This window comes from Sparus aurata, chromosome 10 (genome assembly GCF_900880675.1).
Source record: "Sparus aurata chromosome 10, fSpaAur1.1, whole genome shotgun sequence".
Taxonomy (NCBI): Eukaryota; Metazoa; Chordata; class Actinopteri; order Spariformes; family Sparidae; genus Sparus; species Sparus aurata.
This window is the reverse complement of record NC_044196.1, coordinates 18,186,923-18,212,690: the sequence shown is the minus strand read 5'-3', so window position 1 is coordinate 18,212,690 and position 25,768 is coordinate 18,186,923. Positions and strand designations below refer to the sequence as shown.

The following is a 25,768-nucleotide window of genomic DNA, read 5'->3' as shown; positions in this document are numbered from 1 at the left end:
ATGTGTTTCATTCTGTCCTGTAAGGCTTCAAGGGAAAATCAGGGGGTGTACGCTCGTGTGTGTGTGTGTCTGTGTTAGAAAGACAGTGAAAGTAAGAGAGAGAGGATAATTGATAATTGCAGCATAATAATAATAATAATAATGCCATATTTTATTCCCTTGGCTGGTCTTGGCTGTTCTAAGTGCTGCAGAAAGCTGGGATCCATTAAGAGAGACATTTTTCCACCGGGCGTGCATGTAGAGACAGGGCGCTGCTCCAGCGCTCCTCATCTCCGTCTCTCTGCTGTCTGTCTGTCTCTCTTTTCACCTAATACATCACACAGCAAAGCATCAATCTGCGTAGGTTTCAAAATGATTTCTGATTCAGGATTGTCCGATGTTTTTGTATTTCCTGTTAAACTGGTATGTACAGTTGATGCGTGAAGATTGAAAAAGGAGGTTAGGTACGTTGGTTATAGTCAAATGTGTTACTCAGCCATTCTCTAGTGCCTCCTTAAGGTGTCACATGCTTCGTCCGACCAGATCAAATGTCAAAAAAAGTCTCTAAGAAGGAGCCAAGCTGTCAGAGAAAGCTGCGATATGGAGTTAATTATAGACATTGGGATAAGGGGACACTCTTCAGTGGAACGATAAAGGACACCTTGGGAGAAAAGTTGAAATCCTGCATATTTTATTGTACCCTGGCAAGACCAGATGCTGCTTGAAGTGTTGGATTGTTGGTTTTGGAAAGTACAGTAGAGCAGACTTTGGGGATTGGACATTTGACATTTTAAAAAAAACTGGTGCCAGTCAAGAAGAGTGGCAAAGATTAGTCAACCATTCGATCAACAGAAAAAGAACTGCCAACTATTTCTTTAATAAAAAAGTAATTTTTCCACATAAATGGCATAAAATGCTATTTTCAGCTTCTCAAATATGGAAAATTTCTGCTGGTATCACTTTTACATCATATTAAACTGAATATCTCCTGGTTTTGACTGACAAAACAAGGCATTTCAAGATTTTCCTTTGGACAGGGATGGACATTTTTTACTATTTTCTGAAATTGATTTAATTGATGAATCAGTTAATTTGGAAAATAATCAGCAGATGAATCAATCGTAAAATAATCTTTTGTTGCAGCCCTACAATCAAGGTTATTATAGTGAACTATAACTAAACTGAAAACTACATGGTGTGAAAGTATTTTAAGTTAACTGTTGTTAAAAGAAAACTATTCTAGACTTTAAAAAAAAAACTAAAAACGCATTCATGTGTTTGTTTAATGAGACTGGGATGTCAACATGACTGTGAGTCAGCTGCTTCCACAAAGCCAAAAACTAATACTGCAAATAATAAGCACTAAACTGAAACAACCAAACCACCAATGGACACCAACATAAACTAAACTGAATTGAAGACAAAAAATGGAAAGATAAATAAAAATGGAAAACACAAAACACACCCTGATACAAATCTGTCCCTCAAACTACTGAGGTCAGATACGCAGCTCGCTCTGTGTTTGCACTGATGTGAAGCATCACCGTCACTCTCTGTCTCTGCGCTTGATATAATGTAGATGAGGGTAAATGTCAGACGTTATGAGTTTATTACGAGTGCAGCACTTTGTCTCATCTCAGGATCTGTCTCTCCTCAAACCCAGAGTCAGACATGAAAACCTCGTAGCTGATGAGATCACTCGGCACTTTAATGACTGCCGTTCAAAGGAGCTGATTGATGACTCCAGCAAACGTTTTCAGGCCCCTGAGGAGCCACCACTGTTCTCTACCTGAGACAGAAGCCGTTCACATCACCTTCTCCAGACTGAATCATATTCCATTCCTCTCTACTTACTGTAACTGCCCTCAAACAGTCAATCCGTTTTCCTGCTCTTTTTAGCTCTCATTTAATTTGTTTTCCATGCATTCGCCTTTTACATGACCAAATATCTTCGAGGCAGTATGGCTCAAAGCCTTTAATTTTATTCTATTGGTTGCTGGTAATCTTGTTGATCCAGGAATTACGGCTTTTTCCATTGTTGCGTTTATTATAGCTTGCTTTGGATACGAGTGTCTGCTATAAAAAATACAGGCAGAGAAATGACTGTATCTGTGCTAGCCGGTTAAAAATCCCCACCATCGCTTACTTTTTGTCTCACCGTTTGTCTTCATGCTGAAGATTCGCCTCGGGGTTGCCATGTGTTGCCAGATAAAACCCCCCCTTCTCGCTCTCTGCTGGTAGTCCCGGCTTTGGCAAACAAACACAAGCGCTAAACTGGACTTGGCGGCTTCAGTGTGTCAGTCTGCCTTCAGAGTTGCATAAGACACAGACAGATGGGCAGCGTGTGAAGAGAGATGACGAGAGTAGAGGAGTGGGAGAGCGGTGGAAGAATGAGAGGAAAAAAGTGGGAGAAAGGGGGGGGGGAAAAAACGAGTGGAGGAATCGATAGAAAGTATGTGGCTCTTTCTGGTGGTTCTTCTCAGTAATGTTTTTACCTGACTGCTGGTCAGGCTCTGCCTGAATCTGGGTCGAAACAGACTGCGGAGTAGTTGACTGACGTTAGCCACTTTATAATGGGAGCTTTCTGCTCAGCCAGCCAGTGTGTTTCTGGGACTGAAATCTGTATAAGTTGGACTAGCAGGTGGGTTATTTTCCCCCTGCTTCTAATGCGCCCGGCCTACCAGCAAAACACACAGGTTCACGCTCATTATTCACACGCAGATTCACAGTTCGTGGACCAGCTGCGTTGTCTTAACATGGTTGTCATCGTAAACAGTAAGTCAGAGAGGTCGCGTTGTAGACTGGGCATGCATGAGAATGTATGTATTTGTATTCTAGCACCGTCCCAAATATATATATATTTTTTTGACGCTCCAGTGAGAATTAACCACGAAAATATTTGAAGCTTGGACATACAAACTTTTGAACATAATTCACTTGTAGGCCTTACTTTGCAAATACAGTGAGTCTAATGAGAGACAAGGACAGGAGGGGAGGCACTGTGTCCCGTCTACTTGTGCACATGGAGCAGAAACGCTGCCTTGCGAGGATGCTTGCACATAATGATCTCTGCGTTTGTGTCATGTGTAGACACCTGGTTTTATGTGACAGTTTTTGACACTAATTGAACGTCAAAAAGGAGCCCCATTTGCTGCTCTTTATCAGTTGTTTGCCTCTTTTTCGGTGCTGCCGACGCAACATCTCCTTCCACTTAAAAATCTCCCTCCGAAACATTAACTACCATGCACACAATGGAGTTTAGATAGCAATTTTTTTTTAGCGCAACTGCCATGTTTTTCTGCTTAGAATACTTGAATAAAGGCCTACATTTTTGCGAAGTGCACAGATCGTCCAAGTTTATTGTTCGCAGAAGGAGAACACTTGTCAGCCACACTTCATTCAGCTCTACTTCAGATGATGCCTATCTGTATCAAGCTTTGCCAGACCACAATAAGGGAAACAAATATTAAGGCCTTGGTTTGTGAGGCCCCCCCCGTCTCACTTTTATGCCTCTCCAACATGCTGTCCTCCAGAGCTGCAGACCTCCCCAGCAGAGTGTCAGGCAGCAGAACGTCACGCAGTCAGCTTTGACGCACCACAGCCAAAATATGCGGTGTTGTTTTTCAAAACATTGTCTATTAGATTAAATGAGGCGTGTGTAGGTTGCTTATATTTGGCCTGTGGAGACGTACTGTACAGATCCGTCACATTCTTGACTGTCTGAAGTACACACACACTTGCAGGCACACACGGCTACACTTGTCGTTGAAGTTTTTAAAGTCTGAGTCTTTGCCTGAATAACTGTACAACCGGTAATGAGATGTAGATTGCAGCAAATTAAGGTGGGAAATGAACACCATCCATCACCTGAAGGCTGGAAAATGTAGTCTACGGCAGCTGATTTTCATCCTTGTCATTGCTGAAAAACATATTTTCTCACAGAGTGTTTTTTATTTGCTTGGCTGAGTCGCTCGGCAAATTTGAAGTCAGTGGATCCTCTGCAGCACTAGATTCAAGCTAAACTCTCACTGTAAGAAAGTGGGGAGTGACGCTGCGGAGCGATAAACACGGAGAGGGAAGTGGAGCAACTATTTCACCGACTTATTTCCCCTTCAACCCTCCGTAAAATAGGAGCAAGTCACGAAAGAGAAAAGGAAAAAAAGAGCCGATGCGAACAAATTCCCACTGCAACAAATGAAAGCAAGGTGCACGTCTTTGATCTGGTCCCTGGGGCTGGACTCAGTCGTGATAAGATGATAAGAAAAGTCTCTGTTTCCTGTCCGTGGAACCGCCACTTCCCGCCATCTCACCCTTAATCATTCCCCCTCCCCTCAGTCCGTCTGCGTCTCCCTCTATTCAGCCCCCTTCTGCCTCCTTCTAGTCCTCAGTATCAGAGGTCCTCCGGCAGGGTTGGATGAGACAGAAGGATGGAGAAGACTCACCTAACAGTCAGAAACAGCTCTGATAAGGCAGAGGCCAGACAGGAACATCCACAGACACCAGACAACAGATTTTACATTTCTGACTCTGCAGTGGACTCGGGGGTCATCATCGCACCTCATAAATCTGTGACGCGATTAATCAGGACAGTAAAGTGAGGCTTTTAGGTTACGCACATTGCTTTTTTTGTCCAGAAACAAGATAAGTGGTGGGAAGAGCTGTGCGGTTTCTGTCAGCAGTTTCTCTAATAAACACATGAGCACTGGAGAAAATGTTCTCAGTTTTCTTTTGCAGCTGAAACTCATAACTTCGGCACAGATGACGTGTCTTTTGTGTAGTTTTACTTTGTTTTAGTTAGATGGCAGTTTTAAGTTAGCATAAACACGACGTATGGTGCTTCAGGCTGCCACTAACGATTATTTTCGTTATCGATTAATCAGCCTGTTACGTTCTAGGTAAATCGATCAATCACCAAATGTCGAAGCCGTAGATCGTAATATTTGAGAGTCAGCACGTTCTGCCATTTCACCTGAAAAACGATTTAACGCTTAATCGATCATGTTGTTCTGTCTCTAATGGAGTGTCTCAAACTAATGCTGCATGAATTGGAAGTTCAAGCTTGAATTTTTTCTTAGTGACAGTGAACTGGACCAACGGTTTCAACTTGTGTCCCCTTAAAACATCGTAACATCAACATGCGACACCTTACCATAAGTTTAATATTGCTATGTTGTTGAATTTGCATATATTCAGAAAGAGGAATGAATGAGTCGATCTGGTGTTTTTCCAAGAGGTCTAACAATGAAACGTACTGTTGTGTAACAGAATACATTTCTTTCTTATCCCTATAATCATCATGTGGTTAAGTCGGGACTTACTGTATTTGACTCATCCTTTTGGCTCACAGATTTCCATTTGTTGCTTGTATTTCTATTTCATCCTCAACTATTGCTTAAGTGTTTAGTTATATAATGGGTGAATATTTAAAGGACTTGACTTAATTACATTGTATATTGGTTTTGGAAAGTAGGTGCTTCCTGAGAGACCCAAATCTTTTAAGACGCAGACGATGATATATTTCAATTGTAATTTTGTTGTAAGCAGATATCTTAATGTGACTCTTGATTTCCAACAGTGGCCCGCAACCTGCTTTACTCTCATGGCCTGAATCGGTACAGTATGAAATATTGAAATAGGAGCGTCTTTTTTCCTCAAAATTATCCAATATTTGAAACAGCGCATATACAGTTCCACTTCTAACACACTGGATGCTAACCTGGCGCCTGTGCTCAGGGTGCAGCTGGAACGTTATTCAGACACTGTCATGGTGATGGAGACAATAGACTCAACATGGCTGTGTGTGCTTCAGTGTGTGTAGCTGTGTGTCTTAGTGTAAGTTTTTGGGTTCGCAGGAAGAAATGCTTTAGTTTCAAGTTCTGCTCCTCTGGGCCTCTTCATGCTGAATCATTCTGACAGAAATATTCTCCAAACTCTTCTTTCATGACTTTGTCCGTCAACCTCAAGTATTCCTTACCAGGGCATTTTTCTCACAAAATGCTTTGACGGAGCCGTATTGTAATCATTGATACTTCTGTTTGGAGGAGAATAAACTGTGGCCTTTGTTTTTTTTTTTAAGTTTCAAAACATTTTGATTTGAAAATAGTTTTTCAGGCTTTTCCAATCGGACACTTTTACTGCCTTTGTCTTTTTGTGATGGTAAATTAAAGAACTTTAGATTAAGGAAAATTAGTCAAACAAAACAAGTAATTAGAAGAAAAAAGCAATGGGTAGAGAACAAAAACAGAGTTAAAAGAAGAGTAAATATTGGACTTGCATTCACCAATTCACCAGAATGTTTGCTCCAAATGAGTCCAAAAGTTCATGATATCAACTCGTTTAAGTGACCGAACAATAAATGAATCCATAACTCACCATCCATGACTTCAAACAGCAAACAGTCTGCCTTATACTATGGTTAAGCAGCACTCTATCTAACTGTGTGTAATTGTAGACAGACAGTATTTGCCTTTGTTACTTAACAGTGTCCTGTGTGCTCCTGTTCCTTCTCTCGTCACACTCGGCTCACCCCTGCCCTCCTCTCTGAAATGGATACCGAATATTTTCCAGAAACGGGGGCCTACTTTCCGACCTCTGAATGTCTGGAAGGACCCCGAGGCCTCCTCAGGCACCATTATCTCACACAAACACAGACACAACGTAACATGCAAGCTGGCCTGATGTAACTGACCTCAGATGAGAGGAAACAGAAATCACAACCATGATCTAATTTTAATTTTCCTGAACATATTGTGGACCTGTTTCTCATCAGATTATTCCATTTTTCTTTGCGCAGAAAACTTTTTTATGTTTTATGAAGACATGGTCAAAAGCAGGGTTTCAACCGATCCCTCTGTTCCCCAGCAGCTGTCACCATGTATTGATATCTTCAAACCCTTTGAATTCCCTGACTGTCACATATCTGCTTAGAAGTGTTGACAGACAGCATGGTAGGGCAGAGATATGAAGGCTTAGAGGTCGGCCGAGTTCAGGAGTCATGGCTACAGGTCCATCTGCAGCTCACTAGTGTAGAAAGGCCAAAAAGGTTCTTCTTCTTCTTCTTCTTCTAAAAAGAGACTGATCGTGGCCCAAATAGTCTCAGCTGCTAGTAATGCTGCAGCCTCTTATCTTAGTAATTAAAGTAATTCAAAATGAATTAAAAAGTTCTTGAAATGTTGATTATATGGACTCTGAATGTGCCACTTTTTCGAGCAAGTCAAGCAAGCGCTGATATACAATCTCTAAAAAAGCACCTCAATCGGTTTTCAGTCTTTTTTGTTCTGAACCATTTAGTAATAGAGTTTCCAAACGCTGGATATCTCATTAGGAACAAAACCCTTCCATTCAACAGCAGAGACTTTGTGTAGCCCAGCCCAAGGTCACTGGTTTCCTCCAACAACTCTCCAAACATCCTGGTTCAATCTGTATTCCCTACAGCAGCCTTGGACTTGGCAGTGTAACACCAGGCCATGTCCTTCAACCACCTTTATCCTTCCTCATCTTCTTTTGATCTCATTGTAGGATATTGGCTATTTAATCCCGTCAGGAACTTCTATGAGTCCAACACAAATTTAGAAAACCCAAGTTCAGGTTTCTTTTTTCGGTAACAGCTTTCGGGGAACACCACCTCATTTCTACCAATTCAGTGCACTTAAGACACACGTATACATTTGTAGTCTTCATTAGCTTGCTTAACTAAGTGTTGAAAAGCCCTTGTTTAGACAAGCTGATGCCTGTCGGATACATCCTGAATGAGCTGGCAGCCGTCAGTGCCTTTGAGTGGATTTGAAATGAATACAGAGGATTTCAATCTGACTTTGTTGGACGCGCTTGCATGTGCACATCCATATGTACGTTTTCTACGTGTGCATAGAAATTTAGACTGCTTGAACAGTCTGTCTGAAATCTTAATGTGAAAATATCCCCAAATGAGTCTTTGGTTGGTTGTCCCAGACTCTGTTGAAAGGTTGTAAATTATAGTATTTGGCTCCCGGAGCTGCTGACTTTGTAGTCGCTGTCTTTTTGACTGCTGTTTTCCAGGTGATCTGTCTCTCTCTTTTATTTCTTTCTGTTTGTATCTGCTTCTTCCTCTGCGTCACCCCTAACTTTCCTGCCTCGAGGGGTTAGCTATGTCAGTGCACACAGTTTGTGCTGGTTTGGACACTGTGGAGAGTGTCCCACTTGGCCTTGAGCTAAGGCTGCTGCGGTCAAATAACTGGGCTTTTCTCCGGCCAAAACCAGCGACTCCAGTTAGAGGAAGACTTGGAGAATGAAAATTATGCGATTTAGGCCAGTGCAAACAACATGGAGTGTATTGATGCACTGATCCACCGATCCTGACGCACAGTCTGATGTGTAAAGTCAGAGTTTTGTCCAGGTTCTTTTACCAATGCCAAATGTTTTTTCTGTTATTTCTCACAACTGATCTGATAAATCTTGTGTAAAGGACTGTAGTATAAAGTACAGATCATTCCTTCATGATTAAAATACACAAATGTATACACCAATATTCTAGAGCTGCAACGGTTAATCGGTGAGCTATCAACTATGAACTTTATCATCGACTATGTCCATAATTTAATTATCAGTTGAAGTAATTTTTTAAGAACAAAAAGTCAAAATTCTCTGATTCCAGCTTCTTAAACAAGACATTTGTAAATACCTTCTTGGGCTTTGGGAAACACAAATGGACATATTCCACCATTGTCTGAGATATTATAGACCAATCAACTAAATTATTAATCAAGAAAATAATCAAAATCTCCAATATGATAATCGTTATTTGCAGCTTTTGTTTGCGTTTCTTAATTGTAGCTAAGAAACTGTATTTAATGTTGATAGGTCACAACTAACTGATGTCCAAAAGGTTTTTTTATTTTTTTCTCAGTCAAATTTATGTAGGTAGCTTACTCATCAAGTTTCCATGTTCCTTGTGCTGATTCCTGGATGCATATCCAAACCTGAGAACCAATATTTTGTTGGTATGAAGACGGAAAACACGCTGCCAGATCCTTCACTTTCTCCACACCACAAGGGACAATCATTCTGCCAAATTTTCAGTGACGCTTGACTGTAGCTCTGCGGTTGTGGATAATTTGTGACATCTTTCCCTGTCTTCACTGTATGTGAGAAAGTCGAACTTAAGCGATGAGTGAATGTGCGAAAAGGTGAAGGAGGAGGAGGAAATGTTTCACACAAATGTTTTTTTAGTAATTTCTCAAGGTATTTCTAATTCTTGTTCTCCAGTTTTCTCGCGGTACATGCATCAAGAGGCAAATACCTTGCCAGAGGGGAAATTACCACACACCACTTCGTCTTTCAACGGAGGCCCAGAAGAAATGATCCTCTTGCTACTTACGACACTTTAGTCACAATTATCCTCTGCACCTTTTTCTACTCCTTTCAGAAATATGGGTAATTGGAGCTCAGCACAGGAGACTGGGGAGGACACTCGTAACACTTCCCGGCTCTGTAAAACACAGATGTCAGCAAAGCCCCCGACGGACACAAATGTAATATCAGACCTTTCCAAATCGGCCCTATGTATCCGTCACTGTGTCATTTTTTGCGCGTCACCCCTACAGTTAATTGTTCCCCCGAGATGAGGTTTTTAATTTAATGGCTGCAGAGAGGAGGAGTGTAAGCCCTGTCATAAAAATCAGATCTGCAAAGTGGGGAGTCTCCTGGAGCTGCTGTTCTGTTATAAGGGAGGATTTCACCACTTCAGCCGCCGTTGGGCAAACATAAATCATGGGTACACTCTCTCATACCTACATCATCTTTCTGTGCACAGACAATGCGACCTATTCTATGCAAACAGTCGAATTTTGTATCAGTAGTGGTTGCGAGAAGCAGTTATGTTTGTAATGTTGATCAAAGAAATATGTTGGCGCTTTAAGAGTTAAAGAGAGCTGCATTAACCACTATTCATGCTTTTCACCATTTTCGTCTGGTCACCTACATGACACTTTGTACAGCGTGTTTAATCATTGGAAATGCTTCAGATTTTAGTTTATGCAACATTGCCAAAATCTTCTCCAATTAGCTTCACTGTCGGATGCTAAAATAAAGTGTCTCTTTGGTCGGTCAGATGCACACACCTACACACACATGGTTGGGAACACACAATTTCCTACACAAGTCATGCTCGCTCTCTCAACCTCACACTGTGTTCTTTCCACTGAGTGTGCATGCACACAAGCACGCACACACCTATGCACAGAATCCGTCTTACTTAAAATACTGCTCAGCGATTGATAGGTGCTGCTGACACCGGCCTTGTGTGTGTATGTGTGTGTGAAAGCGATAAATGAAAGCCGGGGGGGGTGTTGAGGTGGAGAGGTACAGAGGGAAGTCTAGAAAGGAGCGATGAGGAGGCTTTGAAGAACCGTACTCTGTCATCGGGGTCAGAGGTCAGCGAGGCGTCAGCAAGGACAGGAACTGACTGTCAGCAGCTTTAGTGGCCTGCACTGAAATGCCATGATCGACTTTGAATATCATTAGAAAACGGTGTGTTCTTGATCTCACTGGAAAAGTGTGTTTCCACCAGGCCACCGTGCTGTGGAAACCATGGTTCTTTTAAAGTTGGTTGTCTCGCACACATTTTTTGATGAAACCATATTTTATAGACAACGACTGGATTTTTTTTAGATTTGATTCCAATATTGATTTTGATGAAGTCAACATGATCTTGCTCAGCATGTGGGGTTACCCAGTTTGTGTGGAAATGCAGTGCTTTGAAAAATGGTTGAATTTTTCAAGGAGTTCTCTGCCACGTTAACTCAAAATTTGGGATTGAAAGTTGATTCTTGTCCTTGGAAACAGTCGTTGACAAAAAAAAAGAAATCTCCCCACCAAACCACAAAGCACATTTAGAAGCAGTTCTAGAGCCTTTGCACACTTCAGTCATCTTTAGCAGATGGAATTTACTGAGTTCAAATGGAAATGTCGTGTTCTAATTTGTATTTAATTTGGTTCACCTTAAGGTACTTTGCATAGTGGCCAACAAAAATTAAATTTAAGAAACGATTGAATTTGATTGAAGGCTGAAGAATAGCTAGTAAATAGTTTTTTCAACTGCTGTTTCCAAAGATCAAGAATACACTTTACATCAACATCAACATTTTTGTTAAGGATCCTTTAAATTGGTTTTAAAGGTATATTATGAAGCATTTCTGCATTAAAATGTCCCAAAATAACTTGACCCTTGCTATACATTTTCTTATATTGTGTATTTATGTTATCCCAATAAAATGCTATTTAATGATAATAAGTCAGACAGTGAGGAAGGAAGATGGTGAAGGAGACTAGAAATAATGCAACAAAACTTTTAAGACATTACCTCGTCCTGGAACATTTTGGCCTTCGTCAAGGGTACTGCTAACAAAATCTTTGGCATTTCTGCTGCAATACCTGCGATATGTAGTCTGCCATGGCCTCTAATATTTAATGATGAACATGGATTTTTTTTTAATCAACTGGGTCGATGGGTGTACTTAAAGTTTTCACCCTGTCGCTACAGTTCAATCAACTACCTTTGAATTGCTGCGCCATGCTGGAAAAAAAAGGCCAAAACTGATTAAAGACACAAATCACACAAATTCTCTAAGCATATGGATTTACTTTGGCATCTTTAGATTAGGATTTACCAAAAGCGTCATACATTGGCACCTGGAGAAACCAAAACTATTTCAAGAGGCAGTAGTGGCAAACTAAATAACATGTTTTTATGGGCTAAGGCGTGTAGGTCTATTAGTAAACCACTTGCTATGTTGAGGTTAGAGCTTGAGAGTGCCAGATTCCATTGGGTTGTTTTCTTTGGTGAGTGAGTGTGTACGTGTTTGTCTGACTGTATGTCTCTGTTTTAATTGCTATACAGTAAGTAGGTAATTGGTTGTGTATGTATATGAACCCACAAATGACAACAACCTGTTGTCACTGTGTGCTTTTTATGTGATTTGTTTCACATTCTCCAGGTCTGATTGTGCAAGATTTTAGTTTCTGGAGCTGTAAGTTCTGTTTTCAGCCTTACTACGAAACCCCTGTTCCAAGTAGTTACCCAAATATAGAGGCGAAATATGCACTCACTTCGACTTTAATCAGTTCGTGTTTGAAATGTTGCGTGCTGGAATGAAACCAGTCTCTCTGGAACTGATATGGATCAACCAACTAATTTTCAAGGCAGAGTACAAAAGCGTAAAATATAATCCATTTGAATTCAGAGTATCCAAACGCAGGTGTTTCCGAGCAACAGCATATTTGTATTAGTGTTTTAGTTTTCTTGGAGCACAAGCGTGAGCAGCGTCATCATTGCATGTTCCACATTTCTCTTGATTTATGGTGAGGTTTTCGAAATCGCTGGCAATTCAGGTCAAGTCTATATGATTAAATACCTCCCAGGTTGAGCTTCCTCTTGATGTTATGAGGTCTAATATAATTTATCCTACCAAGGAGGGCCGCGTCCAAAACAAACAGGAGAATCAATAACTTGAAATCTCCCTATATATCAGTGCTACAAACACTGAAGTCTCTCCAATTCCCTGCTCTATTAGAGGAAATCTCCACCTGCAGCTGGTGCCAAGACAAACAAACCCCTCAGGAGAGGAAACAGAAATGAACATGAGGAAGAAACGCAGCTACAGCAACAACAGTGAACACAACAAAGGAAAATGCTGCGTCTGTATCCACAGTGTGGTCTGAGCTAAGTCTGGATGAGATGGGATACATTTTCATGGATGCTTAAAGCCAGCGACAGTCCCCAAATCATTCCCTGCATATAAGCACTTTCAACACGTCAGTCTGGAGTCAAGAAAAGCATCGCGCTTCACCACACTGTTGCCTTTGTTTATTTCAAAATCGAAGCTGGGCCTTAGAGATGATGCTGTGGCTGCTCGTTCCGTGCTCGGGTAGTGAGGCAATGATCTCATGAATGTCACAATTATGACATAACTCGTGGGATTTCTTCCACTCTTCCACTCAACGTAATCTTGATGAAAATGGATTTTAATGTCACATGCACATGATTTTCAACACAGACTTAACACAGTTTAGCAGCAGAACATTTTCCAGTTGTCTAAGACTATCCACGTTAAGTATCAGGTTTTTCTTTATACATGCTGACCAGTCATTAAGGGTTCCATCAAAGGAGAGGATTGATTGAACTATTTTTTTTGGTTTGCATTTGCACCGCCAAAAAGGAACTCTGAAGTAAAAGTCGGCCAGCAGTTAGTTTAGCGATGTCACATCAAATATACACTCAGTAAAGCCTGGACTGCACTGTCGGCCTTTTTTTGTGTGTTTTGTCCGATTTTTTTACGGCTGGTATTATGACCTAAAATTTAAATGGCAGATGTTTGACACAGGTTTATAAAAAATGGTGGTTGCCAGTTCTGCACTGGCTCAGGTGTTCAACCGATCAACGTGCTGTTGCGTTTGGACCAATCACTGTAAACTTACATCACTTCCCTCCCCCCCAGTTCTTGCAATGTGGTCACAATTTTTGAAAAGAGGTGGGGGGCACCTCCAACTGTTCTTAGAACTATCAAAAAGTTCCTCTGGTCAGAAAAATCCTAATAAGGAAAACTATTGCTGTACTGTGACTCTCACCACATACTTCTGGTTAAACCTGAAAGCAAGAGTGTTTTCACTTTAGCTCTCTGGTTGCTTAAGGCATCCTGTAAAACATCCAGAAGTGACTAACTGAAGAAGAAACAAGTACACTAGAAAATGAATCACACCACTAAAATCACAGAATCACCCCTGGACATTCCAGATTGACAATGCATGAGAATCAAATACAGATGCAGGCTTTAAGGGGAATCTTGTGTATCTGCTTACCTCTGCAGCAATAGTGGTTAGAAATGTAAGTTGTAACGCTGGCATCTCTGTGGTGCCCTATCTACACCAGAGGGGCATATGTCATATTGTGTAGACCACTTGACAATACGTCCATTCAGATTGTCAGTGGCAACAAAATAAAACAGATGAGGTCAGATATGGAATAGTAAAACCTCCATGAATAAGGAAAACAGAAATACCTCGCTGTTACTTTAAATACCTTCCAAATTTGCCATATAGAGACCTAATGAGTATAGCAAAACATATCACTTAATAATTTAAAATGTCAAACACATGCCATTAAATTGGAAAACAAAGTATGATAAATATAAATAACCCACGATACATGAGGTGAGGCAGCTTGCCAAGCCTGTCCGACCCCACTGTCATCCAACTGGCAGTCAGACTGTTACTGCTCTCTGTCATTCTTCCTCCCACTCAATCAAACCAGCTTTCCTTGTCCAATTACCCATAATGCCGTGTCCGATTGGAACACGGTCACTGCCTAAAATGTTTCTCTCAGTGCTTCGTTCCGCCAACGCACCACATGAACCAGCAGGGAGATAATTGAATGAGTTTCTCATTTGCCAGCCAAGATAGCCTTTCCCCTTGGCATCACATTGTGGAATTAGCTTCTGTCTTTCTCTCCGTGTCTCTCCGCCTCTCGTCCTTCCTGGTTGAATTGTTGAGTTTGATGAATGGTGTTGTGACAGAAACACACACAGCCGGTCCTGCCTACCGTGTCTGGCAATTAACTGACTGTCCACACTCTCCTCTCCAACACTTTGGATGCCGTTGCAGTTCTCCGTCAAACTGGGCTCAGTTTGGGCCTGGTTACAAATCCCCATTACACAGGCAGACTTCAGTGAAGACTTTTAAATCATTAGGTAGTGGTAAGTAAGTCAGTGGTTGCCAAATTGGGAGCATTTTCCTGTAATTGCTCTCCTGTTCTAGGAATAGTTTTCCATCCCTAAAATTCTGACAATTATACTCCAGAAAGGTTAACAATCATCTGTGTAGTCTAGCTTAAAAAAAAAACTCCTGTGGTTTTGGGAGCCTCCACTTTGAGCTCAATGATTGATGAGTGATCGTCTCTCAAAATATTGTGCTGCTCTTTAAGTACTGCTTCTAAAGCACAAATACGAAGGAATCTGAGATGGGACACCATGTGGGGTTGATTGATCTTCTCCGACTGACTTTGGTAAGAGTTTGACTTACCAACTGGCTCCATTGGTGCTAGCGATTTGATAGTTGATGATGGACAGGTGGTTTTTCCAATAACCTGCCAGATGTTTTTGAAGGTCCCTGCCCTATTACAAGCAGTTGCTAGCGGGGCCTTTTCCAGAATGTTTTGTGAAAGAAACCATCTGGCACGTCAGGTTAGCAGAGTACATGTGCCGGTAAATGATCACCCATCCCACACTGGTAGAGCCAAGTTTTTATTCATCTTAAGACATGACAAAATACTACATGGAAGTAACTCTTGCGTGTAACTGTTGTAGTGTCAGTTCCAGTATGTTTCCAGCTCATGCAGTCATCCCTCACTGCTGATGAAGGACAGGAACAGGATGCAGACACTGTCTCCACTGTCTGGTTTATTACTTCTACTGACATCTCTGCAGAGTGTCATCCTGACAGAGTGCCTTGCTGGTATGGATGTCACTTTATTTGCCACATATGACTTAGGAGAAATAGCTAGGCAACAGTGAGGTGGATTCAGCTGTCTTTACTGTGGAGGTAGACAAGCAATTTACCATGGAAACTTTAAAATGACTGGGTTTGCACGTTTTTGTCTGTTAAAAGGAAATTTTGTAACTTTAGTGCAGACCATCTCCCAAAGCATACAATACTTTTTTTCCATTAAACATCACAGGTTTGTATTATTCTGTCAAGATATTGTAGCTTCTTGTCACAGTGCAGTGTTTAAAACATCTTAGAAACGTCTTTTCAACATCCGTCTTTTTAACACAAAACACTACTGTACAGGCTTGATTTGTGAGAATTACCTCTTAGGGCAATGCGTTTTGGCAGGCCAGCCATGAGAGGTTTTAAAACTTGCTTTAGCAGGCAACCATATCCTATCTTGCCAAAAAAAATTGACATGACATTTATGAGATGGACTCTCTTCTGTGTCAGAGGAAAGGTTTCAAGTCTCCACAAGTTGATTTACATACCACACTGTAATGAGCTGTAACTGAAAAGCTGAAAGATAGGAAATGAATCTCAAAACTTGTTTTAAGAACTTCAAGATATACCCAGTGTAAAGTACACATAATTTACAGTACAATGGGTTAAACATGCATGAATGGCCCTTAGCATCCTGGGTGGCCCTCGTGGAGGCCAATCTTCTTACCCCTACTGTGTCAGTCTCGTGGACTACCCACAGAGCAAAACAAGAGCACGGAAAGTTAAAGTTAGTGAAACAGAGATTATGTAGCATTAAACATTGTACAATATATAACAAATGTGAAGCAAATTGGATCATGTCTCGAAAACAAACCAGTTCAAGAAAATGCATGTGCTTTCAAGTAAAAATATCTCATTTATTTTGCCTTATAATGAGATCTGAACAGGAGCATCAGACTAAATAATGAGTGTGCTGTTAAATGATTATGCTGTTAAGGTGAAGCGTGCAACACATGGGGAACAAAAACAAGATTTTGTGGCACAAAAGGTCACCGTATATCACTGCTTCGAACAGGAAACGAATGATCTTCTCAAGTGACCTAGTTTATCTGGAGTATCCAGAGTATGTGTCCCGTGAGATGTTGCTCAGTAATACCGTAGTTGAGTCTAGTGTCTGTAATTGTGTGTGCGTGTGTGCATGTTGTTCAGTTGGGCCCCTGCAGAGTTATTGTTGTTGTTCTTACCACCCAGGCCAAGAGAAGATAGCCTGTCAAAACAAGCGCTCTCACTTCCGAGCGATGGGGAGACAGTGTTCCGAACGGATGCAGTTGGGTTGCTTTTTTTTATAATCCACTCAGGAATGCCTACAAATAAGGTTTTCGTGTTGTTAGAAGGTGAATCACAAGCCAAAGGAAAACCATTTAAGAGAATAATGAGCAGACTTGTCTTTCATGCTGTGGTTGTGCTCTTCATTCTCCATCAGTGACACAGAAAGAAACAGCTTCAAGTGGATGTGATGCCTGAAAACTAGCAGAACAGCATGCATCATGATGAATTGTTCAAGGGGTTTTACTATTTTCTATTTTCCACAAGTGCTGTTTTTAGTAAAATGACACTCAAATTCCATGTCCAATTCCAAAAGCGCCACATTCAGTATTAGAGTTTATCAAACAAATATAGTCTTCATTCTTCCTCTTGTTAAAGTGAACTGAAAAAGCAGCAACTTTTAACAAGTGCGGTCACAGAGAAGACACACTCAGCTGTTGGGACCTTTATCTGATCCCTTATCAGTTAAAACAATGAGCAATCTGTGAGGGTGAGAGAACATTGATGTGTTTGATTGAGGGAAAGGCTCAAAGTCTATACATGCATTTCATTCATATGTACAGTATGTGAGCTTATTTATTACCGTTGTAACTATGGTTGTAAACTATAAAAGTGAACATTAATCTTTTTCTAATGTTATTGGCAAGAAGCAAACAGCTCCAGGTGCATTACCAGCAGCCTCTGGACTGGAGTAAAGCTGACTCTTGATTTGAATGGAACTTTGGAAAACCATGATAAATTGAAATCAGATTATTGGTCGGGGCCGAAAGGGGAGTCTGTCTCAGAACCCATTGACCCATAGCCTCTGGAGGCAACTGCCAATGTTTTGGGGCTTCTGGTCTAGCCAGCAGATATCTGATTAACGGGTATTCAGACCAAGATTTCCTCTTCTGTGTGCCGACCATTGTTTACAGTCTGATTAGCAACTTGAGACGCTAGAATGGAGTTGAAGTTCAGAGACGGTCCCTACGACTGCATTGTTTAATTTGTTCATCTGCATTACAACTCGTCAAATACTGATGCTTTGAGATTGTAGGTCAGATTGGCCACCATCCCAAAGCATCAGTATTTGATGAGTTGGGAATAAGAATAAAAAAATCAACTGTCTAATAAGCTAACAAAAGCTAAATTGTCCGCAGACCATAGCTGAGGGATTCCGATATTGCATTTTGACCAAAGCATTCCACCTCTTTTGCTTTCCATAAGGACTGGTAAGTGGGCAACCAAAGCCCGCTCAAACATGGTTGGTCAATACTACTTTCTAAGAATACAAACAGAAACCGAAACGCTTCTGTAATCCTCTGTGTAAAGAAACTGCGCTCATATGCAGGTTTCTTTTTATGGAGTTTATCGTGGAGGAATAAATGTTGTCACACTGTACATAATCGGTATGGTAACCATCTTTGACTTTTGTCAGTGCTGGACACATTGCACAATCTAAGCTTATTACTCCGCAAGACAGACAGTGACTGAGTTACTGTATTTGAATTTTTTATTGAGCCCGAATGTTCAAGCTATTAGTTAAGGCAGAGGCTTTGTGTTGTTGTATTGCTTAACATTATACTGTTGTGTTACTTGGTCTTCATATGGTACCTGTAATTGGAAATGAAGAAAGAAGCTAATCATTATCCCGCTTTGCTCCGAGCCAAGTGGGTTCGGGCTCTGATCAAAGTCACAGGAGGGGCTGACGGGAGGCCAGCAGTGTGGTGGGGATGCAGGGGTGGGGGGGTGGGGTCCTCATTTAGCATTCAGAATAGCTGCCATGCATATATAAGCCTTTGATTAACAGCTGGGGTAACTTGGCACCATCGTCAGCCCCTCAAGGTGTGGAAAGGTTTCCTAGTGTCTTCTGCCAAATGCAAGGAGGTGCCTGCTTTTGAAGTTCTAATCATACAAGCATCTGTTTGGAAATGGAGAGTCTGTCAGATTTTCATCAGTGGATGAAGGTTTTTATGTAAATGGATTATTTATATTGGTAGTTCGTCAGTGGATTGAGTTGGAGAAGGATATTGCACATCTGGCTGGACTTTGATCTCAAGTTCACGTTCTGATCTAATTTTCAAACTTTGTAACATACCCAGATTAGTGAAGCTCTTAGATATTCCTTATGGAATTCTTAATATTTATATATTTTCAACAAAAGTTTCAACAGTAGTCCTGCATACAGTGTGTGTGTGAATGTAATTCAACTGTGCAAAACAAACAAAAAACAGTCACCGGCCTCACATATAGAGCGCACATCTCTTCCTTTCTCTCTTCCTGTTGCTTCCTGCCAAAGTCCGAGGCGCTTTGGAGCGGAGATAGATCCGCTCCTCTTACCACTAATCCCTCCAGGCCTGTTGGTCCCTGCGCTATCACCGCTGCCTTGACAGATATCATCGGCTCCAAACCAGACACACTTAAACTGTCCAATTGCTGCAGGCTTACTATCTTCTCTTTGGGCCAACACCGCCATTGAAGCGTTGGCCAAGTGTGTAATTGAAGAAATGCATGGGATGTACAGCGTAAAGGGGCCTCAAGCTGACATACAGTACTGCTGCCCAAGGTGTGTGCAGATCTATGCGCAGAATCACATATATCACAATAGCTTAAGTAGGTCTTTAGGTCTTTAGCAATTCAGATAAATGTCTTTCTCGTTTTAATACTGCAGTTATTTTGTAGCAGTTACTGTACACATTTAAGGCTCTCATCATCAAATGCTGTTAACCATTGTTTTCTGTACCTTTCTTGCTTGGTTTAAGGAAAATTAACATTTTAAGAAGTTATGCTAGTAATTGAATGAATTACAGACTTGCATTTGCCATTATTTTTACAGCATGTTTGCTAGCTTTGAAGCCGAATTCCCCTTTTTATGCTATCCCTTTCCTTATCCCTCTCTTCTTACCAACAATTTGTGCTATAATTATAATAGAAAGTGTATTTTCATAAGTGAAAAACAGCTGTAATGTAGATTAAATGTATCAGGCTTCTACCAATTTTGCCCACGATAACGATAATATCACGATACATACATGATATATTGCAAGAAATTTCATCCACGATACATCATGATATCTGTGTCACTGAAGAAATTCAGAATATTTGACTGCACTGAATCCATTTTACAGGAATTACAAAACATTGTCAATCAATTTCACATGAATGACAGCCAAGTAAAACAAAGAGTATACTGCACAGTGGCTCTTCTTAACACACACACTGATTGCAATTTAAATATTATTAAATATGGATATTTGGCGCCAGTGTATCGATAACGTACCTCAAGACGAAATATTGCGATATATCGTTGTATCGATATTTTGGTACACCCCTATTCAGGAGCCTCCTTCCTACGCTCTTTATATGAATTTTGTACAGAATTACTCACAATCAAACTACCTCCCTGCTATGTGACTGTTTTTATTTGTTCCTTACTATTTACATCATTATATGCTGTTTTGGGTATATCTTGAACAATGTGATGCATGTAGAGCTACACTAAAGGGCAGCCCCTTCCCACACACTGGCTCCTGTGGTTGCCTTTATGTTAGTACTCTGACCTAAAGTATGTGGAGGCTATTCAGGAGGGTATTATTAGTGGGTATGCATGCGTATGCTCCGTTTGGTGGCATCTCCACAGTCGCTAACACCAGCCACTGACTCATGGCTAACGCAGAAACCGCTGCGGCGCAGAAGCACTTTGAGCAGACGCCTAATAAAAGACCTAAAAACACCCCGAAACACTCACACATGCAATATTTACACATGAAGAAGAGGCTGTAAGGAAAACCAGCGAGGGTGCATACGTTGATTTGTGAGGTCGTGAAAAGACCTTTAATGTTCACACAGACACAAATATTGCTGTACTGATGAGGGATGTTCCTCATGGACAATTTTCATGACTTTTTGATAGAAGTTCAAACTTGAACTGGACGAATGGTCTAAAAGTAAAAAAAAAGGCTTTTTGCAACAGGATTTTAATTGGGTGAATGCCATCACGTAGCCAATATGGCGGATAGCCGTTATATTATTATGTCAGAAGGTAATTTAAATGTGTGCAGTGATAAAACAACCGACTAGTATTTCTGTTGCCGACTAGCGACAGTCGACTAATCGGGCACATCCCTCGTGCTGACAGCCGCGAGGAGCCATGGAGGACCATGGTGGACTCCTCCTTCCTTAATGCGGCAACCTGACAGGGTGCAGAGGGCTGGGAAACAGGGTAACAAGCAGCCCTGCAGCTTTGAGGATCAGAGAAACCAGGCTCTCTCTCGCCTCTATTCTCTCTCCATCCTCCGTTCTTTTCTCTTCCCTCGCTCCCTCGCTTCACAGGCTCTGTAATTACGCCGCTCCTGCCAGAGCTGCTTGAAGTTTAGCCAATTAGACAATAAAGACCAGAGCTTTCTCTCCTGTTCAGTGGTCACACCCTTGCGTGTCTGTCATGTGTTGGTATTACGCCCCTGGTATGAAATACAGAAAAATCTTCCACCTCCACCACCACTTAACACACAGCCTTTGTTTCCCTTCTATTCTTTGTGATATGCCCATGACCTTTATAGCTTTCAGTAAGTAAGTGGATCTCTGTCCTACTGACTTCATCTTGGCTGCTCCGCTTATTTAATTTCTTTTATTTCCTCTTCACCTCCTTGCTCCACTTTCATGTTCTCTTCATCCATTGTTCACTGTGTTTTATCCACATAACCTCTTGACCTAATTTAAAACACCCTTTCAACAAACCGAGACTGTGTCAGCTTGGCCTCAGCAGCAAAGCTAGCAGATGGTCCTGTTGAGGTTTTTTTTTTTTTCTTTACTCCAGAGAAAATAAAGATATGTTTCTCTGACTTTAATGTCCGGTCTAATTGTATGTGGTGGATTGTAAACGGTGGCTAAAGTTAGTTTGGGAACTGTAGCCGGTGTCTGGGGCGGACACAGCAGCCCGGTCTGCATCGCCCAGTGTTCTCTGGTGGTTTCAGACCACTGGCAACCAGCTGCGTAGTCTGTAGGAGAAGTAATTACAATTGTAGAGCTCTCTCCTTCTTTTTTGTCCCTCCTCCCCAGCGTGTCCTCGTTGCCTGTCTTGCCGATGCAGAGTTTTGAGGAACCCTAGAATTGAGGGCTGTTTTTAGTGGTTGTGTGTGACGTTCTTCGTTATTCAATCTAGTCATGTCACTAAAGCTGGAGCTGTGTTGGTAGCACGCTGGCAGGCATAGCATAATGTGATGTGTGTATTTGAATGGTCAGCCTTTGCAAAAACAGTACCAGCATGACTACACTAACAAGGACTTGCTTGTCACCTGAGTGTCTCCAGTTCTTTGAAAATGCAATGTTAATATGTTTCTGAAAATATAGTTAGTTACTTCCTAAAGACATTAGTTAAATATCAATATGTACTTCTCTAACAGCAAATCCTCCGTCACTCCCGCGCCAACGCCACCAAGGTCATTTTCCTGATCACCGATGGCTACTCTAACGGCGGGGACCCTCGGCCGGTGGCGGCAGCTCTGAGGGAACGCGGTGTTGAGATCTTCACCTTGGGGATCTGGCAGGGTAACATCAGGGAGCTTCACGACATGGCCTCGCAGCCCAAGGACCAGCACTGCTACCTGGTGCACAACTTTGCTGAGTTTGAGGCCCTTGCTCGTCGTGCACTGCATGAAGGTATGGACAGAGGGTTAACTTGAGCTGATTTATTGTGATGGTAGAGGAGCAACCAAAGCTTTATTTGTCCAGCAGTTTATTTTTTTAGATCTTTTTTACCTGACTTATTACATCCCACCCCTTTCCCATTCTACCCATTCTACCCATTTCGATGGCACAGTGGAGAGTTACTGTGTTTTGGTAACGGAAAGTTGAAGCTACCGCGGCTACTCCATGTCTCTTTGAAGCCTCAGTGCTCCCATCATCAACATTTGACCTGTTGCAATATTTCATAACTGAAGGTTTTGACCCTGTTAAAATTCAGTGTTTACTTAAAAGGAAGCCAATTATAATTCAAAGAGTATCTGACAACGGAAATTTCACAGTCTCTTCTGTTATGTACAGCCAACAGCCATAAGGCCTCACTTCCACTCAGACTGGACAGAGTACGGCCTTTTTCCCACACTTGGGGGGAACTTCCCACAATTTGGTGAAAAGAAGGATTCAGTCATGGCTTTAAAACTTCAAATGTTATATGTGTAGAAGGCTATAAATCATCCATATACACTCGCAGACTGTGTTAATGCACTCTCACACACATGGTGTCTGAAATCCCAGACAGTAGGTGCACAAGTAGAGATCAGTGAGACAGCTAGAGGATAAGGCAGTGAGAGGAAAGCCAACACACACCGTACTATCAGCTCAGCCTCCGGTCTGTCTGTCTTGAAGTCTGCCCAACGCCTCGGAGCACACTCAGGTTTTCAAACAGTGGGCCACATGTTGAGCCACTCTCACTGGCCATGAATCAAAACAAAGAAATACACCAGAGACGTCTCTCTTATGCCCTCCTTCTCCATCAAGAAGAGGAAAATAGTTTTGTTGTCACCCAGCATTAAAGTCAGATCTCAATTCCTGGTAACCATGGCCCAACCCATTTCTTTTGCAAAATGTCTCAGCTCTGATTTATGGGCTTTTGTTCGTGACTACTGTGTATTTGGAGTAATTTGTATGATGGGAGAAGAAGATATATGGCTCTTTGCTTAGTCAGTTGTAAATATGTGGCTTGTGGGCACGTTTTTTTAGGCAGTCCTGTGGTTAAGGTGTTGGTTCTGTTTGTTCTCTAATTTGTCAGAAGTCCGTGGAAAACCTTTGTTTAATTCAGCCTGTAGCCCATCTCAATGACATACTGTGTAGAACCTGCCAATATGCTGTAATAATACACTGTTTAGATATGCACAGTGAGATTGGGCAGGGAATTCAGAGTCTCAAATTAAAGACTGAAATATAGCTTGTTTGGTTGAGGGTTTAGAATGTAAATTTTTCTTTTTATTGCATCATCCTGAAGTTTTGAGAACATATTTGAAACATTGAATATGCCAGCTTTTGTATTGAAAATAACTTGTATAACGTCAGGTGCTTTTTGGCCTGACAACAAAGTGGTGCTGGAGTTTTTACCCGTTAAGACTGTTTATTTTATGCACTTAGCAACTGTGCAGTTTAAATGATCTGATGGCCAGTTGGTGTAATCCAAGACAACTGCAACCTGCACTCATCTGTGTTTGTTATCCACCTTCAGACCTCCCTACAGGCAGCTACATCCAGGAAGATCTGTCGCGCTGCTCCCCTCTGTGTGATGCAGGCAAGGATTGCTGCGACGTGATGGCCAGCTGTAAGTGTGGCACGCACACCGGACAGTACGACTGCATCTGTGAGAAGGGATACTACGGCAAGGGTCTGCAGCACGAGTGCACAGGTAGGACAAACAGCCTGTGTCACACCAACTTGTTTTTACTTGACAGTTGCCAAGTTCTCTCAGTTCTGGTCATTTAATATTTTTTTGGCGGAGAGTAGTGTGGTTTAAATCTGAAATTAACTGGAAAGCCTCAGGAGTTTGCCAGATTTTGAAGAAGGGACGATTTTATCCGTAAATCTCTCGTATCATTTAACCAGTTATTCCGTACCAAATGAGATCCTGGACTAGTTTACCCATAGACTTCAAGTGAAGAAGATGAATCATCCCAGAATGCTTGTAATGTGAACAGCCTGTGTGCATTTTCTTGTGGTTTGAGAGCTTTATTGGTAAAAATCTGTTGTGTAAAATAGTTTTGCATAGCCAGACCTATCACCGCAGTGTTGTGTCAGCCCGGAGAATGTTCTGGCTGCACAGCTTATCATACTGATGATCTAGAGTTCCTTCTAGTTTATCTTGCTCTTGTCCTCGTCTCCTTTACCTGTCAGCATCTCCTCCAAATCAGGGCCACTTGGCCTGAGGTCACAGCTGCTCTGTAATGGGTGAAAGTTAAATAAGCAGCCTGCCCACTTAACGCAGTATAAGTCTGTCCACAGGGCAGATCACTATCAACGAACCCAGTAGAGTGCTGTGGAGGTGGTCGTTCATCCACATTGATGTGTTTGTGTTCAGGACCTCTGACCCCCGACTCGTAGCTGGACACACCACATCTCTCTCTCCACCTACAACTTCCTCCTGTAAATCACATCTCATGCATCCATTTCTTGTTATTCGTCATGTGCTGAAAATGCTGCTGTCAATTTTCAAAAGAACTGCCTTGTTTCTGTGGCTCTTACTGCTTTTCTGTTTCATACATATCAATATGAGGCTTTTACCCTTTTGCTCCTTACTCCTGCCTATTTATCATGTTGGGGTTTATGGTTGCACAAAAACATCATGTTAGATATGCATAGGTAGCACTCTTGTGTTTGTGTATTACAGATAAAATAACTCACTTTAGATGCAGGCAGGCATGTCTATGCACAAAGTACTGCTGTGCATACATGTATGGAATTATTCCCTGGGTTTGGAATATTGTGCAACTCTAAGTTCAAGCTGTTGCTATGAAGCAGTATTTAATATAGACTGAAAATATGGAATGTAAGAGAGTTTGCACATTCTCACTTATTCTTTAACACACATTTTTACCTTTCATATCATCTTTTTTTTTAATCTCTTCATAGTCGAATCCTGATCTGCTTTAGACTCTCTTAGGTTAGGCTATTGTGTCTTAAACGCCACAAAAAAAATACTGAGAATAAAGTGGATCCGAAATAACAGACATTTTTAAATGACATGATGAGATGAGAACAAATGAATCACTTTACAGAGACTTTGGCTGTAGCTAGGGCTGTTTAGAATTAGCTCTCCCTAATGTGGGGAATCCCTCAAATTCAGAGTTTAATTCCCCTTAAAGCACCCTCTGCTGAATTGATAGATTGCAGCAATGCATCAGTTGTGTTTTGCTTCAGCGCGTTGCTTAAAATCAATCCACTCCTGCAGACAGCCGTGTTGAAACAATTGCACGCGGCCTGTGCAATGACACATTCATTTGTCTTCTTATTGTCCTTTCACTGCTCTGTTAAATGTCCAACAGTT

General features: G+C 41.5%; 1 protein-coding gene across 2 annotated transcripts in view; it reads left to right on the top strand.

The window, feature by feature from the left end:
• The window catches only part of svep1 (sushi, von Willebrand factor type A, EGF and pentraxin domain containing 1), a 91,000-nt gene that overhangs the window by 3,648 nt on the left and 61,584 nt on the right, over nucleotides 1-25,768 (top strand). For both annotated transcript variants that reach the window (XM_030430052.1, XM_030430051.1), the window contains exons 2-3: nucleotides 22,146-22,401; nucleotides 23,957-24,133. In XM_030430052.1, the coding sequence (XP_030285912.1) occupies nucleotides 22,146-22,401; nucleotides 23,957-24,133 (433 nt within the window). The remainder of the gene's footprint in view (nucleotides 1-22,145; nucleotides 22,402-23,956; nucleotides 24,134-25,768) is intronic.